The 20339-nt window shown below is 41.4% G+C and overlaps 1 protein-coding gene and 1 long non-coding RNA gene across 2 annotated transcripts in view; one reads left to right on the forward strand and one right to left on the reverse strand.

Annotated features, from left to right (window-relative positions):
- ADARB2 (adenosine deaminase RNA specific B2 (inactive)) overlaps positions 1-20339 on the reverse strand; it is a 304888-nt gene that overhangs the window by 97273 nt on the left and 187276 nt on the right. Inside the window, exons 2-3 of the mRNA XM_069005730.1 lie at positions 11186-11272; positions 2538-3442 (exon numbers count right to left, since the gene is read on the reverse strand). Coding sequence (XP_068861831.1) covers positions 2538-3442; positions 11186-11272 — 992 coding nt within the window. The remainder of the gene's footprint in view (positions 1-2537; positions 3443-11185; positions 11273-20339) is intronic.
- The window catches only part of LOC138105606 (uncharacterized), a 45190-nt gene that overhangs the window by 9628 nt on the left and 15223 nt on the right, over positions 1-20339 (forward strand). The window lies entirely within an intron of this gene.

Genomic DNA, 20339 nt, shown 5'->3' on the forward strand with positions numbered 1-20339 from the left:
ACAAATAAAATGAAGCACATGAAAAGAGTAAATGGTTGTATAGGACAATAGTTGCTCCTTATTCTGTGAAGAAATCAATCCCTCCTAATATTTTAAATTCTACTCCCAAGCTATTTGCGTTCCAGGGTCCTCTCCTGCTTTTAAACACTTATGGACAGAAACCAAGACTACTAAGTAGGAACAGTTTTGAAAACTTGGCTTGAAGCATGTCTTTGAAAATGTGGTTCCCACAAGATCAGGGAGACAAGAAGGAGCTGAAACAGCGCTTGGAGCAGCTGCCTCTGACCACAGATACTGAGAGCTGCACTCTCCCTCCCCAGTATGGTTACACTGCTTCGACTGACCAAACACCAGATGGGCTGACTGAGGCAGTGAGCAAAGGCAGTCACATGATGAGGTATTGCATAGCACAGTGAGAACTAGAAAAGATGCTTCTGGATTTAATGCTTAAGCTGAAGTCAGTGCACTAAGTATGTCTGTTGGTTTCTGTGGAATTTGAATTATGACTTAGCAAGTAACACAAACTCAGGTTTTCTGTCACAGCTGCTATATCTGTTGATGAGAGCAGCTTGTAAGGAGGTCAGCAGAAATCAGTGTTGAGGCTTATCTCTCAATTAATGTGCTGAATGCTGGCATTAAAAGTAATCTTTTAGTTGGGACAATGCATAACCACTCAAAAAATACTGACAGAGAAAGTTCAGTGACACCTTTTCACTGACATTTATACTTCCAGAACAGTGAAGGGAAGAAGATAAGGAGGGCAGCAGTCTACAGAAAGGAGAAAAGGCCATTAAAAAGGGAACATACACTGGAGAATATGTCACTTAATGAACAGTTGGAGACTGAAGTAAAATGTGATATTCAGGCAGAAGGTCAGGATGAAGCCAAGAAACCAGGGAATATTTCAGAGAGCTCAGGAAGTGAGGCAATAATCCTTGTGGTGCAGTTTCAGAACATGAAAAACCAGAGGTCAATAAATACATGTATTTACCTGCTGACACACCCAGCAAAGTTCACTGGGGGCAACAAAGCAACCAGCAGAATGGGATTGCTTATAACCAGAATTAATTTGGGTAGGAAACACTAGAGGTATCTCATTTAAAACTATGTGTACTTTGAAGGACCACTGGAAAGGTGAAACTGCCATCTTGGCTAAGGTTTCCAAAATGCCTGCAAATCACTTTGTGAAGATCACTGCTATTATTGAACTATGTTATAATCTCACAGGTTCATGGAGTTTGCAAACTGGAATTAAAAGAAAGGTGGAGGATTATGAAGTATTTTAGAAATTCTCACATTTGCAATGTTTCCTTTTTGGAAACTTAGACAGGAAACTTCTGGGTCACCAAATATAATTCCTGGGTCCTGCAGGCAATCATGTTACCTAAAGGATTAATCTGCTATCAAACTCCTTGAACATATAATGACCATCTTTACTAATGTTAATGAGAATTGCTACTCATAATTTGCATTTACACACTACTTAAGGATCTTGAAGTGTTCTTTCATATAATATGCTCATTTTTATTACAGGCACACTGAATTTAAATGACTTGCCTAGGGTCTCACAGCAAGCCAACAGCACAACGACTCTTAGTGCTCCTAGTGCTGTGCATTAAATCCTGGACATTAACAGCTCCCTTCATAAAGGGAGCTTTGTAGCTGTAGAACACCTCCTGGTGCTGGTGAATCAAACCTTTTCTGATACCGCAAATAAATCAATAAATCACTTGAACCCATTAATGCTTCCCAGTGTCTGCAAATCCTGACTTCCTTTGAACTAAGAAAATGGACACATCTGAGTAATGCTAAGATAGCCTTTGGCCTATGACCAACTACGAAATTTTGATGTGCTAAGTATGCACCTCAGATCTATATTTTCTGTATGAATACAACAATAGTCTCTACATTTTTCCAGGAAAAATTCAAAGCTTTCAGTATCCATTGTGCTGTTGGAGGCATATCTGAAAACAAAAAACAAACCAAAAAACCCCAAGCCCTCAAATCAAACCAACCAACCAACCAAAGTCAACCCCAATAGTAAGCTCATAATAAACAAAAATCTTTCCCTTTTCCAGTGGCAGAATTGCTCTGACACAGGCATATTCCTTAGCACTGATGTCTCCTCTGAATGGCATGGTCCTCATCAAAAATTAACTCTAAAAGGAGGAGCATCCCTTTATATATGGGCTCCTCTCTGTAAAGAAAGATGCAGTACCACAGAATGACCTATTTTCTGCCTGTGTCAACGTACCATTTTCTCTAGCAAAGTGAAATGTTGGTATTTCTCCTTATATTTTGCCCTCTCCTCTATGCCTCCTGTGGAATGAGCTCCAAACTGTACCCAGTAATTTCAGGGTACTATCTCCAAGCTTTTGCCTGTGGCTCTTTTTATGGGGAAAGAGCTCTTTTGTGGCATGACACTTGCTGCAACATCAGAAGAACCATCTGGTAGACCAACAACAGCTACAGCAATACTGATCCCACTCATCGAAAGAGTTCCTTCAACGTGGTGGCAGCTACCCAGGAGCTCTCACCTGTGGCAAATGGTGACATTTGCTTCTGCTGGGAATGTGGCTGGGCAGACGAATGTTAAAGAGGGCCTGCAAGGCCGCCTGCGCCGCTTGACCCTTGGCCAGCTTCTTGCTACGTCCTGAGCCTTCAAATGTTCTCCCGTCCACTCTCACGGCCATCACAAAGCTCTTGATGTGCTGCTTCTCCACCGTCTCCGAGAGGCAGACGTAGCGCAGGCCCGAGCGCAGCTCATTGAGCAGCACCACCGGGTTCTTCTCGCTCTCCGCTTTGGCCATCCTGTGCTTGCCTGGCTTGGCGTGGCCCATCAGGTCCAGCGTGTGGCAGAGTAAGCGCCCGTGTCGGTAGGCGGTGGAGAGCAGCTCGTTATTGACGGGCTTGTAGACTGAGAAGTCCTCGCTGTGTGTGGATGGTTCAAACTCCTTGAACAGAGTGTCTGGAAAGTCTGCCTGATCAGAAGTGAAGTCCGTGGATGGGCTGATGCAGTTTCCCATGGCGAAGTGGGCTTGGCAGGCGTTGGGGAACTGAACGAATGACTTCAGAGCTAACTCTGCGGCACGCATTTTGGCTTTCTTTTTTGTGGGGCCTGTGCCTTCAAATGTAAGTCCATTTACTTCCACAGCGACAGCAAAGACTGGAGCATGCACTGGACCTGTCTGGGAAACCATTTTATATTGTAATCCTGGTTTAAGTTCGTGTAGCTGAACCAGAGCATTCTTTGGTGTCACTGACCATGAAACTTTCTTCCAGATAAGCTGCAGTTTGCAGAAATGGCCATTATTGCCTTCCTCTAAGGGTCTTTTCCTCTTACTGCTAGGTGTTCCCCCTCTTGCCCTGTCAGTAGATGCTACTGGATGATCCTCCAGGTTGCCAATGTTTCGATTTTCCTTTACTTCTGCACTGCTGGTACCTGTCAGTAAAGAAAGAAAACAACTCACATTACAATTGTCATCATAGTAGCTGAAATTATGCCTAGGGCTGTCAGAATAGCCAAAAAAAAAAAAAAAGAAAAGAAATTGTTGCTCAGCTCTTTTTAGGAGATTTCCTCATATATCTGTATAATGGTTGGTTTATTATTTCTAGCATGGGGTTTTTTTGCATGATCTGAATGTTTACTTGTCCCTAAAGGTCTGCTTCTATTAGTCATTAGCCTTCTGTTTTAAGAAAAGATTACATCACTCAAAGATGAAGCATAATGGATGGCATGTGACTTAAATGAACTGCTTGATAATTACTAGTAAAATGTGAATAGTTTGTAAAACTCCCTTAGGATGATAATTATTCTATAATTCATGTGGGTGAATGCTTATGAACACATTATTAGAAAACAGAAATGATTCACAAACAGAAAAATGGGCCAATGCATTGAATAATCTATTTGCAATAAATACATTGACCATTTCTGCTCACACCATAGCCTCTTGTGTTGTCAGCATCATGAATCCAGACTAGGAAATGATCTGACAGACCTTCATAGCATTTGAAACAATAATTTGGTCTGGACTCAGATCCCAGTTTAGTAAGTGAGTGCCTTTCTGTCAAATTCAATTGCAGATACTTTTAGTTTCTGCATCAGCAACAACTAATATTGCAAAAACTGTAGATAAATCCAGATAAGACCTGGAAAAGCCAGAGCATCATGATGGGAGCAATTCCTGATGTAAAGGATGATCTGTATCAAAGAAAAGAAATGGGAGAGTGTGATTGCCAGGAGTGCCAGGAAGGGAATGAAATGGCAGTGGGGAGCTATGGAGGGAACACTCCATTGTTGGACCAGTGAGTCCCCCACTGCTCTGGACCACGCTTGTGCAGTGTCCATGCTGCAAGGCAGTGCTCTGTGTCACAACAGAGGCATGGCTGAGAATGGAGAATCATCTCACTGGTGTCCTGAATGAGATCCAAAATGTGCTGCTGGCTAAATAATCATCCTATAAAATTTCTGTCATTTCTGATGAGTTTGTTTAAATGTATTACATCTCCGATACATCCTCCAGTCCTCCTGTCCATTGCTTGGGGCAGAGACAAGCGGAGGAAGTAAATATGAGTCTAACCAGTGTACAAGGCAGCCCATCCCAGGAGTGATGCACTTGATCCCTTTCCAAGCAGAGCACTGTGTGGCTGCCTGCTTTACTCCAAACAGCACTGGGCACAGAGCCCTTCCCAGGGTTTGGTTTGTTATTGTCAGACTTGATCATGCCACCTGCACAGCCTGTGTCAGTCCCATGCACAGAGAAAGTCCCAGCCATTCTTAGGGGACAGAGAATGGTCCTCACATTTTCTGTGGGGCCATGGTCATGTTTGGATTTCTTTCTACCCTGATAACACAGGCTGGCTGCAAGGATGTAAGGGGTGAGCTGCTGGCTAAGCTCTGAGAAGCTTCTGCTGGAGTGCGGTGTCTTTGCTGCACCCCAGTATTAGGCTGGGCTGACAGCTGCACAGGAGCCTGCAGAGGATTATGTAGAACCAACCATCATGATTAAAAACCTCCTTTATATCCCAACACATTACACTTGTATTAAATATCAAAAGACTTTTTCCCATCAGAGCACTAAGTCTGCACTCATGCAAGTTGTTCCACAGAAAGGGGGTCACTGCTTAGACAGGAGTAATAATCATGGCTCAAATACCACGTGTGGGGGCCCATTTGCAGAACTGAGTCTTTAGGCTCCCTCTCCTGAAAACCTTGCACACACTGAGCTTCCAGCCTGGGTCTATGTCTCACCAAAGTTATTTCCAGAGCTCTCTTCTGCAGTGCTTTGTTGAGGCAGAAAGTGAACTGACAAATTAAGGTCTTAGTTAAGTTTTAATTTCTGAAGCTAAGGGGATGGAATGAAGACAGGTGAGGAAGGAAAGGAAAGCAAAAGATGCACATAATAGAAAAAGAAAAGTTTCATCACATGGTATTCAGCTGTATAAAATATGACATCTTTAAACCAGCCTCTCTGGAAATAAGACATTTAAAAGATCATGATAACTAAGGCACAAGGATAATGTGCTGTTTTCTCATTGAGTTCACAACTGTATTTATAGAGACTCTGATCTGAAGGGAAAGGTGATATCAGCTTTAACTTCCTCTCTCCAGCTTGGCAGTGGCTCTGGCCATTTTCCTTCCTTTCTCATGTTTTCATCCCACTCAGAATATATCTCTTTAGTTATGTGTATTTTTTAAAGTAAAGGTAAAATATTTTGATGCAGACATATTTTTTAGCAGAAAACAGGTTTGGTTCTGTATTTCACACCTTCTCTCTCATCTTAACCTAATAGGTTTTTACAGAGCCAATTATGGTACATAATGATACTGTAGTCAAGAAGCATGAAAAGAAAGATAGCTCCTGCTTCACACAATATTCAGCTTTGAAAAGAATTTGTATTGATTATGCACCACTGAATAGGAAAACTCAAGAGGTTATTTGTGTTTGTAATTCATATTGTCTTATTCCATCTGTTTTTTCTTTCATGGTCAGAGAACTGCAGATTTGTGAACATGAATGTGTGACCTTAACGTCTTACCTTAACCACCCTCAATAAAACAATAGTTAACTAACACCATAAAATAAACATTACTTATTTGTCTTGTGTCTATAAAATTGTCTAGTCCATGTTTTGGCCAACAGAGAGTTTGCCTTGATGTAGTGAAAAAAATGCAGAAATGCAAATGTAAAACTTCCAGATATTAGGCACAAAGCATATGTGGACAAAGCTGGGCATGCACAGCGATAACATGCCTGCATTTATGGCATGTTTTGGCCTCGTCACAGTGAAGAAAATCTGTGCAAGTATCCTTACAGCCAACCAGATTTTAGAGCACCTGGTCCTGAAACACAAGGAAACAGCTCAGTTCTTCCCAGATCTCAGCAGGAGCTGCACCAGCCATAAGTCATCATGGCCTGTAAATCAGAGGCAGCCTAAACTCAGTGAGTGCCTCACAAAGTCTGTGAGCCTGATGGACTTGTGTGATCCCTGGCAGCTGCCAGGAAATGTGAAATTACTTTATACTTTTAGGTATCTTTGAAATAGGAAGTCTTTGAAATGTGTCTTTTATGAGACCTCTGTGTAGCAGACATAAGATTACCTCTCTAATGGTGGCACATGTACTTCTATTGTGAAAATCAGACAAAGCAGGCAAATGACACCAAACTACACAAGATAAATACTGCAAGCAGCTGTAATAGAACAATCACAAGCAATTTTAGAAATGAAGAGCACTAAAAGGAAAGGGATAAGTCAGAGGATACACAGAGGGAAAATGCAAAACTGTGGATCATTTTCAGTCTTGTTATTTCTCATAGTGTCTTTGTTCTTGACTTTCCCAAATATATTCCTTACATTTAGGGGAAAAAAAAGAAAGATAATAAATTATGGTTATCCCATCATGAAAGGTTGGAGAATATTAACATAGTAAGGGGATGGAGTTAAAAGAGGAAGAAAAATATCATACTTTTTTGGCAATAGTTTCTAATTTATTGTGTATGATTTCTAAAAAAGTCTCACAGCTTTGCATTTTAGTATCTCCTCAGGTAACTTTATTAATTGATTTTTGCAGTTTCACAAGCATCAGGAGACATGGTGATCCTGTATTTGCTTCACTAATTGAATGGGAGAAAAGAAAGCAGTTAGTGAAATATATTTATTTATGCACTATTCCTCAATCTTCTGACTGCTCTTTCATGTTTTTCTCCTTTTGGTCATTATGCACAGTAGAGTTAACCTAGAGAGTTTGCCTCATCAAGAGCATTTCAGAACTATAATGCATCACTAATAATGACACTGAGTATGTCTCTGGGTCTTAAGGGCTCTGCAGAACTAACCATCCGATACTCCATGCTACATTTGAAGAGATAATATTGTTCCTATTGAAGGTTATTCTGCTGCCAGGCCAGCTTCTAGGGAGGATAGGAAAGAAGAGGTGGTAGGTGGCATATTCATTTTCACTAGCATCTTTACTATTGAATTACAATGGCAATACATTATTGGGAAGCTGTGATATTAGAAGAAAGAATTTGCAATATTTGTATTATGGCCAACTCCTGATTCAACTGCTAGCTCTGAGACAGGCAACACTGGATTGCTTATGTAGAGTACATTTTTGCTGTTTAACTACATCACGTTGACTGCAGATGTTAGACGGATGGATTTTCTTAATTCCTGGAATACTTGAAAGTAAAAAAATCTTGAATCAGGAGCAACAGGTATGAACCCAGGAGCCAGAGCCATGGGACCTTTGCCCAAGGCCAGCTCCTACATCAAATGCAATGTAGGGCAGTCTCCTCTTGCAAGCAAGATGGCATTTTCATACACTTATTGATTCCACAACCAAGAATTGGGAATGCTTCTGTCAGGATTTTCAGGTTGATATTCTTGAAGCTAACAATACAAATCACTCTTTTCTCTCTTACATGAAAACACACATGTATTTTTAAACCTTCATGTAAGAAGTCTAGGTTAGCCATGATTTCTCTGTTGCTGTTGAACATTCCCTGGCAGCTCACAGGGTTCAGGCTATTAAAACCAGTGTCATTAGATTTTATTGGTGTGTAACACCAGACTGCAGAGAGAAGCATTGCCAGGAAACAGAGTACAGGACTTTGCTTAAAGTGAAGATGGAAAGTTTGTGAAAAGTGATTGCCATTGTCTTTAGCTGTTCCAGAATGAACATACTTTGCCCACCTAACTATCTGAAGTAGCTGTGAAATCCATGTATGTCTAGTACAGATCTTACCAATGATGGAAATTATTCAAATGATCTAATTGACCTGACTTAGATGATACTCAAATTCCCATGCTCTCTGTCCAAGTTAGCAAAGAACTGCATGCAGCAGAAAATGTGGGCAGCCCATGGCAGAGACAGACCTGAGGACATGCCTTCCTGAATCAGGGCCAGGACATTTTAGGCCCTGGAGAAATCCAAACAATAGCAATATACACAGTTTTCAAAACAAAAATAAGGGAATTGTTTCGGCGAGGGATTGCTTGGAGCTCTGCCTCCTGGAATGGGATATTCACTTTTTTCTTAGAGACAGGGTTGCTGCCATATCTCACACTGTGGAAACAAAAGCTCTGGGGCCTCGTGCTGTCTGAAGAGGAATTTGACCAACATACTCATAACTGAACATGCACAGACTGAACCGAGTCTGGAATGTGTCCTTCAAGACTGCTGAAGTGGTTGAAATCAGAGTGTTGGGGACCATCAGCTCCCTCTGCAGACACTGGGGAGGTGTGTGCTGCCTTGAGCCTGTGCCTGTGGCAGCACTCCATAATGAGATCCCCAAGAATCACATGCTTCTGGCTAGAGACACAACATGGATTCAAAAGTATCTGTGGCTGGTGATAATCTGCCTTGATGCCGTGGCAAAGTGGGGATGGCACAATCAAAGATCAGGGACAGGCACAGGCTTGTAACATCAAGAAAGGCAGGCAGGTAGGCAGTGAACAGGGAATGATTATTCACTGTTTCTTGCAATCCCAGCACTAGAGACAGCAGGCTTGAAGCAATAAAAGGGTGCACTTTTTGACAACACTCTAAATCACTCCTTGTTCCTGGCTGTTGTTGAGATCAGAAGTATCAATAGGCTCCAGAGAGGACTAGACAGTTCTGTTGATGTCTAAGAAATATGGTGATTCAGGTGCAAGCTCTAGCAGAGTAAATTTTCGCTAGGTGCTAGAATGATATACCAAGGGGGAGGCTCCCCATCTAAATGTCCTTTTTCTCAAAGCATCACTAACAAATGCTGAAGACCATGTGGGGAGCAAGGCTTCCTATTTCTAATCCTCTGTGACATTTCTTACATTCTTAGGTACAACTGCCTTCTGGGGATGAATAGTGTGGTCCTTTCCTTGCATGTTCAAGATTAGACCTTCATTAGAGACAGATGATTACTTTACCCACAATTCCATTCCAAAGGTGCATAGTGCCCTTGATAGGTTTTTCTAGTATTAGTTCATTGATGATAAACCACAAAAATCATGTCTGTATTCTAATAATCACCTGTTGAAAATGCAGGTGTAGTTAAACTGCATGGCTCCCTCTGTAAAGAAGGCCTAAGGGAATGTGAAACAGGATTTGTATCCATTTCAGCTGGTGGAACTCTGCCCATTGATACAGCACAGTCCGGGAAGCAGCACTCTCACAGGATGCTCAGTGAGCAGAAAACTACAGGGATAAGCAACCTACTTCTCTACCTTGCCAGCATTCTCCTGGGCTCCTGTTAAACTGTTAACACAGAAGAAAGTTCTTCCACTTGTTTAGAGCAAATCTCTGAAGCTCTTTAAAATGTGGAATTACTCCAGAGGTACATGTGCGTTAGGCTTTAGTGGGATTTAGACCACTATACTGCAAGTGAACACAGAAATATGGATGATTTAAAATTAATTCATATTAAAAAAAAAAAAAAATTAAAGATTCTAATAGTAACACCTAAAACGTTTTCTGTGTACCAAGGAATAAATAGCTCCCTTTTCACTGGAGCATATGTTTGACCGAAGAGAGGACTGGGTAGCATGACCCTGAAAACAGTGACATTTGCTGTTTCTCTTTCAGAAAACGTAGCTTACCCTGTCCATGTGAGCTGTTTTACAGCCCACGCAGGCACGAAGCTGTCTTGGCGTTACAGTAGCAATAAGAAAACGGTGTTACAGTGTTTGGCTTGTACAAACTTCCTACATTACCTAAAAATAACTAAGTAGCACATTTGGGAACTATTACGCAGGAGGTGCCTGCACAAGCTCATCGTGTGCATAATATGTTTCCTCTGTGTGTGTGTATACTTCTCATATGTCTTCCTGAAAATGTAGCCTTCCTGGGAGCAATTTTGAAGGATTTTCAGGATTTTTTTTTTGCCTTTGCTAAGATCTGTAATAGCCTCTCTTCTCTGTGCAGCAGAATAGTGTGATGTCCACATGATGCTCAGCAGTAGAAAATAGCAGGCTGTGCTTCTTCACTCCTCCAGCAGCTCTTCCCCTTGGTGATACACCATGACCAAACCAAGGCGGATCAGCAACAACAAGGGAAAAATACCCAGTTCCTCCCACTGACTGGCTCTAACAGGTCACCATGGCAGCACGTGTCTGCCTGGAAAAGAAGCCAGTCTGGTAGGTGATACTAAAACATTGCTCATTTGGTTGAGAAAGCTTCCCTCCTTTTTTTTTTTTAAAGATTAAAATTGTGTTAAAATAAGCAGGGCTGGGTAACATACTAATTGCTTCTAGGTGACAAATGGAAGGGCTTACTGAGGGTTATTAATTCCTAACTGCCACCCTCGGACTTCTTGGTGTTTGGAAGACTTCTCAGTTCCTTCAAACCCAGCAGGACTTTCCTCCAGCTCTTCAGTCATGGGCTCAGACAGCTGGTTGAGGTGTAAGGGCCCAAGAGAATAGTAATTAGCCATGAGTAGTTAATTTTTACATTATATCTGGTTTATTTAAGCCTGGTTGATCAGTTCTCAATTTGATGGCTCTGTGCAGGGCCAGGAACTCGACTTGATGATCCTTGTGGGTCCCTTCCAACTCCCTTGTGTGATTCTGTGATTTTATATATGGACTGGGCTTATGGTCTGCCAATAGTTGCAAAACCACCTCCTTTCCACAATTGCTCCTCCACTGTAGAGATTTTATCTTTGAACTTTATTTACATCTATAGAGAAAAGAGTCTGCTTACTTAAATTGTCTTCATCCTCCATGGTGGTTGGGCCAGGACTCAGGTACTTGAAGGGTGCTATGAAGGTTGACAGTATGCTTAGTTTTTCTAGAAGAAAACAGAAGAAAAGATAAAATCAATACTCAGTCAATGCATTCACATCTACTTCACACTTTTTTTCAGGTCAAAACATCTTGGTAAGTCTGTTTTTTTTTTTTTTTTTTTTGGTGTGTGTTTTCTGACATTCTCAGAAGAGATCTCTTCTGTGTGGTGACAGAGACAGGACCCAAGACAATGGCCTCACTTTGTGTCACGGGAGGTTTAGGTTGGATATTAGAAAAAGGTTCTTCACCCTTCCAGTGTTTGGGCACTGGAACAGGGTCCCCAGGGAAGTGTCACAGCTCCAGCCTGACAGAGTGCAAGAAGTGTTTGGACAATGCTATTAGGCACATGGTGTGACTCTTGGAGATGGTCCTGGACTTGATGATCCTTGTGGATCTCTTCCAGCTCAGCACATTCTGTGATTCTGTGCCTCTGCAGTCCCACCAAAGTTAACTGAACCTCGATGCATCTATTACAGCTGCCACATTCCTTCTGGTTTCTGCCCCCATGTAGTGTTTCTTGATGGTGCTTCCCAGCAATGGTGCCCGAGCACTGCGGAGTGGGGGATGCTTGAACTGGTCCAGCTGGGAATGGGGTAGGCAGACAGCCCCGGGAGAAGGGACAGGAGCACTGCTCTAATGGATGAGACCATCTACTTCACTTGTTTCCTCTCCGTAATGGAGGCTGAACCAGAATTCTTAGAGAAAGCTCAGGGGTGAATGGCACAAAAGACTCCCATGTCTTCTAATTCTATCAGTTTTTGACATGATTTTTGGAAAATCCTTATGGTGTGCCCAGGAAGCTATTGTCCACACAATAAGAACATGATCTGACATCCCTCTTGTGAACATTCATATTAAGTGCAGTTCCTTTTAACTGCAGTTTCTGTTTATCCTGCAGATAGTGGATGGCAGAGACATTTACTTCCAGTGCCATGACTGGACTCTGCATTAGAGGCCAGGGCAGATTCAGCAAAATGAGAACTAATACTGGCTTATACTAGGTCAATATTTGGCTCAAGATTTATCTATAGGGAAAAGCTGAAGTTAACGCAAACACTAGAAACATTTATATTTAAGTGTTTTATTTCCTTTGATAACTAGTTTATTTAGCTGGACATTTATTTTGTTTGAGCTGAATTCCTCCTGACACACTACGGGGATGTTACTGAGGACCAACAATAACAGAGTGTCTACTGACAGAAGAAACAGAAACACCCCTTACAAAGGTGATCCACAGCTTTGAAGAACTTTGTTGCTTTGCTAAAGTACTTCTTTGCTTAGAAAGCCTCAGCTATGGCTGAGGAAATAGGTGGCTGAGGCTCACTTGTTTCCTCAGGTGGAAATGCTCTGCATCCTGCACATTGTGAACAATGCTGGCCTCTCATCCTGTGGCAGAAGCATCAAAACCAGACCAAGAATGTATTCTTTGAAGTGACACAGGAAAAATATTTCCATGGGAAATTTATCATTGAGATAATATTTCTCTGAATTTCCTTAAACTGTCTGCTAAAGAACCACTGGTCTAGCAGGTATTCCAGCTGAAGAGCACATCTGTTAGCTTTTTGGCCTGGTTCTTCCTATATGTGCAAACAATCCTTGCTCTTGTTAAAGACTTATCAGAACCCATCACAAATGACTGCATACATTTGCCCTTAGCTGGGTAACATTTCAGCTCAACTCTATTAAGGGAATTCACTGTAAAAGCTGACTGCTCTTTGTTAAGTAAATACAATAAGCAGAATAAAAGATTGCCTGAAGAAAACCTTTTTCCGTCCAGAAACCTTTCAGCCCAGACTAATATATAATTAGAGCACAAATTAGCCTCCTTCAATTGCAATTTCATTAAGGGATTGCAGTGATGTCAGGAACCAAAAGATTGAAGCTATTTATGAACACTATAGCCAGAAGATTTTCCTAAGTGAATCCTTTGACACTTTTTTGCTAAGGCATTGCTCACTGAGAAATGTGTCATCTCATGTGTGACATCTCACTGCGTGTGAGACTGTTGGGTTGTGATCATGATAAAGGCTGGTATTCACTCCCCACTTTCTCAACTGGTTTCTTTGATTGAAGTGAAAAGAGCGTAGGCTTTTGGGACCTAATCCAAAGGCTGCATTTGGTAAGGGAAACGCTTCAGATGATAGACACAGGCTCAGGGCAGCCCTTGGCTGTAGCACCAGCAGTGACTGTTGTGTCTGGGTACTGAGATCCTGAAGTGTGTGTACTCCACCTGTGCCTGACTGCTGACAGCTGTCAGACCTTCAGGATTAACCCTCAAGACACTGATGTCACACACAAACCTAAATCTTCTTTGCTGAGAAAATACTCTCACTTCTGATAGAGAGTTAACCCATTAACCAAGCAATATGGAAGTGCTTTCATGCTGCAGGGCTAATGCTTACTCCTGCCACCAATCAAAATGCAAATACATTTAGTTTTATATTATACTATTGTTAGGTAAAAGAATATTTTATTATTTACTTTTGTACAATTGATAGGTGAAATTTACAATGTGGATTTAAAATTTATCAATTTCATTTTTATTTTGTCTTTTAACCATCTTAAGATTTTGTTAGTACTGTTTTCCACCTGTCCCCAAATTCCTGGCTGGTGACTTCACTTTGTGTGGCAGAGAAAGGATGTATAATTTGCTGGATGCTTAGAGCAGCAATGGATGTGTTTGTGTCAACCAAACTCAGGCAGGTCCTAATAACAGGATATACTTCTATCAATACCAACGATAAAGATTATAATTCAACATTTCAATCCATTGGCTAAGCAAGGGAACACTTAGTGTGTGTCTGGAAGGAGGAGGAGGGCAGGGTTTTGAGTAAGCTCTGTAAAAAGAGAAAAGCTGTAGTATACCCACTGCACAGATGAATTATTGAGCCTGTGAAGGAGGAGAAGATAAATGAGAGAATAATTAAATGAAGGTGTTTACCAGGAAATAATCAGGTTAGGTTTAAAATTATTGGTATTATTGTGCACTTCCATCTTTTGCACATTATTGCCTGTTGCTGTACGGGCCATGAGGCACTACTTCAGCTTTATTAACAATGGTGAAATTCAGTGTTAATTGTCAAGATTAGGAGAGTTGTGTATTCACACTTTATGGTCCCTGTATAGGTTAATGACCATCATAATTAGCCTTTTTTCCAGCAGTTTGATGAGATCTTATGAATAAGAATAAAGGAAAAGGTTGGATTTGAAAAAATCATAGAGAGAAATACCTCTAAAGCCTCCTTCTCTCACTCTCTTTTTCCTTCCATAACATTTTTTTAAAGTATTTTTTTCCAAAAAGAAGCAATGACAGGTAGCCCAAAATTAGAGCAGCTATTTTTACTTTAAAATTGTAAATGTTCTCTGTATTTGTCTGAGGAAGTTATTTTTCAAGGCTAGGAGAGAAGGTTTAAGAGAGAAAAAAAAAAGGCATTTCAAAAACTCTTTTCTGCAGAAATGCAGAATATAGAACCCTATGTTTATGAGAAGCAATACATGAAGGCATTATTGCTGGCATTACAGTTGTACCAAAAGCCTCTGATGCCATGAAGAAGAGATTTCATAAGGGCCTGCATGGACACAAAGAAAGCTTTATTTACAATGGAAATTGAGAGACAAAGAGCAGGTATAGTGGAATTTATCTCTAGCCACCCTGGAACACTATTGCAAGATGATAGCATCATATTTTGTAGTGCATAAAAACAGTCTTCCAAGTGGAAATCTGCTCCAGTACTCCAAGCACAAAAATCATCATTTCTTCTAAAGAGAAGCCTATTACAGGAAGAAAACCTCACTCTTCTGTTTTGGGATGGAAAAGGATTTCAGTTCACTCTTCCAAGGATGTATTTTCCAGCAACAGCAAATAATTAACACAGAATCATAAATGGTGTTTTTGCAGTAGGCATAAAAATAATTTAAACAAATAAAAAAACCCCATGGAACAAGATACGTTTTGCATGAAATACATAAAATACTTTAGTACAAATGATTCAGCAAAGCCTGGCACGTTAAGGTGCACAAAGTTTCCATTAAAACCTGCTTTTTTTGTGAAGTTGCTCTAGCCCTGGGGATGCAGTCAGAAGGCTGGTCACAGGTCCCGTAAATACACTTTTATTGTGAAGACAAGAATGCACACACAGAGCTATAAACACATTCGTGCCCTTCATACCTATCAGTATTTGAAGGGCACCAGACAATACTGCTTGATCATCAACTCTACGGAAGTTCTTCCACTCTCAATCACCAGAATAAAAGCAACAGGAACAGCAGGAGCTCAACACTTTTAAAAATCAGCCCTTATACATGTTGGACAAATTGTTTAGCTTCGAGAAGAGCAGACTGAGTGGGGTCATAACAGCAGCCTGCAAGCACATAAAAAGCTGCTGCATGGAAGAAAGGAGCAAACTGTGCTCCATGTGCATTAACACAACTAGAAGTAATGGACTTAAATTGCGCCAAGGAAAATTCACTTCAGACATTAAAAACCCCTTCCTAACAGTAGGGATAGTGCAGTGCTGGAATAGCTTGTCTGGTGGGGAGGTGCTGAAGGGCCGCAGAGAGACGGCTGGAATCTGCAGGGGGTTGCACTTGTCCCTGGGCCCATCCTTTATACTTTCCCATCCCTACAGACTCTAGTAGAAAAACTTGCCCTGGCCATGAGATCCTGCAGTAGGTTCTAGCTCAAACTTGGAAAAGCAAGTAGTGTTTGCTAATATTTGCTATCTCTGAGCAGAAGTTTGTGGCATGCTCTTTTGCTTGGCAGCTAATGAGCACTATTAATAATTGTTTTTCAAAAATGCAACTTCTGAACAGAAGAAGGATTAGACAGATGGATACCAGTGGTTTGCCAGATCAGTGTTAACAATGTTTTACTGAATTAGTTTCATTCTCATATTCAAATTGATTACTATAAGCTACTTTACTTGTCAGAGGTTTCTTCAATAGTATTCTTTTAAAAACACAATGCGGACATTATAGACTCAGGAAGGGACAAATATGATGCAATAGTGTAAACTCAGCTGCAAAACCTCTTGAAAAAACCCTTATTTTTTATTTCTCTAAAGCAGTATTTATGGCTACTTGAATAGTTACATTTTTACAGTTGTGTTTAGCCTTGATTTATTTTGAAAGGGAGGGGGGATACAGGGAGAAAGAGAGCCTGCACATCAGGAGATGATTCTTTATCTTCCTTCTGGTATCTTGGTTCAAGCTTGGGCTGACAGTGATTGACAGTGACTGATAGGATGAAGAGATTCTTTAAGCAAAAGAAAAATATGGTGAATTTGTGGGGAACATAACAATGTCTTTGAACCACAGCACTTACTGGGAAGGCTCACAGCCTTCTAAATTATGGCTTGTATGGCCACCATGCTGCATCATTTAGTCTAAGCAGCCAGTTTCTAGATAGGGATTTACTTGCACGGTGTCAGGATCAGCCCTTACAGCTGAGTTTGAGAACCCGCTGTTGAATCTGAAGTTTCTGAGTGTGCAGGGCTTTGCAGCATTGCCCAAGTGCTTTTTTGCTTCACAGGCAAGTAGGCAGGCTCTGTGTGATGCTTTTATACCCACACTGACAAAGCTGTCAGTGAATTACCACCATGCTTCCACTGGGGCTGGGAGGGTCTCTGTCCATCCACTCCAGCCATGTTTAAGTTGGAAGTGTGGCTGCCCTAAACCCCTTCAGAGGGCTGATGGTTCTGTAGACACAGCAACAGTTTTGGCTGCTGCAGGAGCTCCAGTTTGGTGCCTTGCATGGGATAAGTTCAAGCCTGCATGTATTTGCAAGGGGCTGTTGACACATGCCCATTCCTTCTTGGTTTGTGTTTTTGTCTCTCAGTCCTACACTGTGAGGTCTTAAAAGTGGAGCTCTGCTGGCATCATGGACCCTTCAGAGCCAGAAGTTGATGCAACTGGAGCAGCACACCTGCTTCTGAGCAGCCCAAAGGGGAAAAAAGAGACTTTGAACCAGAGAATATGAAAGGGTTAAAATATGTGGGACTGTTCCTGTCTGCAGCTGTGCTGCTTGGCACCCCTGAGAGCGTGGCCTTTCCCATGGACAATTACTTAAAGTCTCCTTTTCATAACTGGTTTTAATCCAAGGCATTTGCAGTGATATCCTACCCTGGCCCATGTTAAGGAAAACATGTTAAGGGAACTGTTAAGGAAAGCTTTCTTTGGAGGTAGCAGAGAAATATGCAGAGAGAAAAACCTTCTGCTTAAATACAAATTCTGACTGGAACATTTTTCTTAAAAGCAGGGACAAAAGGGACTATTCAGTTTAAGGAATTTAGGTTTTTAAAAGAAAATGAATGTATTCGGCATTACTGGTTCTGTTCTCTGCTTCAGCAAGGACCTGAAGTGAAGATGTAAAATATCAGAGCACATTGTTTTTAGTCTGGTAACTAAAGGGAAGACAAAACAGGGAACATTTCGGTAGTCAGATTTCAGGCGAAGGTTTTCAGCTGCTTGAAACAGGTTGTGTCTTGAGTTAGAAGTCAGAGGTGTGAACCTGGAGCCATGAAATCTTCCTCTGAAACAGGGCAACAAGCTGTTCAGTACGATGCAGCGCCCAGACACAGAAGCACCTGCCTTGCCTGCAAGTTGAACGTGGCCTGCCAAGTGCAGGGGTCTTCTGTAAATAGATCTACTTGCTGTCTTTATAATTTTTTTATGTAGTTCTTGGAGCAGAGAATATATTTTGGTCTCTTCTTGTTCAGTGCTTAGCAAAATAGGATCTATGTCCAAGACGAGAGCTCTGAAATGCAATTATATTAAGTAGCAATAGCAGTTTATGGTATTATGTTACTGCAGAGAACATTAAATGTGAAACATCAGTTAGCTCAGGGGCCTGGCAGCTGGACTAATCCTCTGTGCATCCTGTCCCAGCTGTCTGCTGACCCAGAACTACTACCCTTGGAAAGCTTTTGGGGAAGCTGTGTGAAATGTTTTACCAGTGCCAGTCCAACACCTAACAGGCAGGGGCAGGTCCATGCCCTGTGCTCTGGCCCCTCTGCAGCCCTGCATCCCACCAGTGCCTCCACACATGGCTGCACTAATTTACTCTGAGGCCAAAGTAACTTCTGGCTTATCACTTAGGAAGCAGAAAGGACCAGCAAAAAACCCACGCTTGTGATTTGTATGGATTCATTTGATATGGTCTGAGGTACATGGGGATATGTTTAATTGATCACATTATGCATTAGGACATAATTTCTTCCTACAGTGGCATGTCCTGCAGCTCTCCTGCATTTTTGGAATGGAGATAGTGGGGTTTAGCTGCAGATTCATCACATGAATTCAAATAGGCACTTGCATAGACAAATCTGAGGGGCTGTACTTCTGTGCTCTGTACCAGCCCACTCCAAGCTCCTTCACCATGAAAGACCTCTATGGAATGAAACATGTTGTGCTGTGAAATATTAGTTTCTTATTACTTCCAGTAAAGAGCAAAGTAAGTAAAAACACAAGGTGGTTGATGGATTTTTTATAAGAAAGGCAATGTGTCTGTGTTTTGTTCTCTGTTAGACTCCTTGGAAATCAATTTGAAATCTAGTTCAGCCTAGTAAAATTAGATCTAAAACTATTTAATTTTGTTGCAAGAGTGTTTCTCTCTCCTGATGCCTTGCTTGAGGACACATAGAGATAAAAACTCTTGAGTTATTATCAGTTTATGTGAATCTATCTGCCTGTAGAGTGTACTATATTATGTATTTCTAAGTGATCTGGCTGTGGCTTGGAGAACAGCAGTTTAAAATCCACATCTTAGCAAGCTTCTCATGCTATTTGAACATTCATTTTGGAAATATTTTTATTTTGCATTCTATAAACTGTGACAGGCTTTTGTTTCCTCCTTTTTTTATCCTTATTTTTTGGGATGTCATCACTTTAGAAAACAGGAGAAGCACAGAGAAAATAATAGCGTGAAACCCACCAGTTCTCAACGTGTGCTGAATAGGGATGCAATGAAGACCACAAAAATAGCCAGTGGATTTATTAAGCATACAATAAGTCACTGTGCTTAACTATGTGATTGTATGCCAAACAGTATTATCAAACAGTATTATCCAAGAGCAAAAGTCTTCAGTCATATGGGTAACTAGTTTGGCCAGTACTAAGGTGGATGGGTTAGTTTCTCATCAGCCTGTGTCTATGTACAAATCTACACTACTTAAGTAGACTTTGCTAAGCTGGAACAGAAAACTATATGAAAATTCTCGATTTGGGTTAAGAGAGGTTTGCCTATCACTAATTTAAACCTGTCAACTAAATTATGATTATGTGATACATGAGTGGTCTAACCCAAAGTAAGGGTACCACAGTTAGTAAAGGTATTTAAAAGGATGGCTGGAGCCAGTGGAATTGAGGGCTGGGGAGCAAAGCAGCTGTCTTTGCAGGCAATACTACACACTGTGGCTCAGGACTGTGCATGCAGAGGGACAAGGAGGACACAAAGCTTTGTGCTGCACTGCCTGATTTTGAAAGGGTTTGCCACCTTCTGAAACCAGCAGTCCACTCAGGTACATAAGTTCTAAGGCGGGGCTGAGCTGTTAAAGCCAAGTTTCAGTTTTTCAGACTCTGTCTCCAAGTGCAGCCATCATCTGCTGTAAGAAAGGCTGAACAACCCTGGGAAGGACTAATCTCACTGGCATGGGCGTGTACAAATAAATGCCTGCTGAGATAAGTAAAATGAAGCCCTCCCAGCAGATGCCTATTTTTTTTACCTGGAACCTAGACTATCGATTTAGGCTAAAAGCCTAACTTGTAGATGTCCAAAGTTAGGAGACATGATTTCTACCCTACCTTTCCAGGAAATCCTGGCCTGTGTTCTGGTGGGTGTTACCACTGCCTGTGGCTGGACTATAAGGTGCAGAGGGGGATGTCCTGCTTCCCTGAGCAATGCAGCCCCTGCAAGAAGGCTCTTCTATTGGCATGTTTTCTTGATACTTTCAGTCCTTGATCTACACAGAGGTTTGGGTAACGAACTGAATGGTGTGCTACTGAAAGAGCGATCAAAACTCTTTTATGCTCACAGAGCTCCCACTTAAGGCACTCAAAGAACTGCAGACACCATG

This window comes from Aphelocoma coerulescens, chromosome 2, assembly GCF_041296385.1.
Source record: "Aphelocoma coerulescens isolate FSJ_1873_10779 chromosome 2, UR_Acoe_1.0, whole genome shotgun sequence".
In the NCBI taxonomy this organism is placed as follows: domain Eukaryota; kingdom Metazoa; phylum Chordata; class Aves; order Passeriformes; family Corvidae; genus Aphelocoma; species Aphelocoma coerulescens.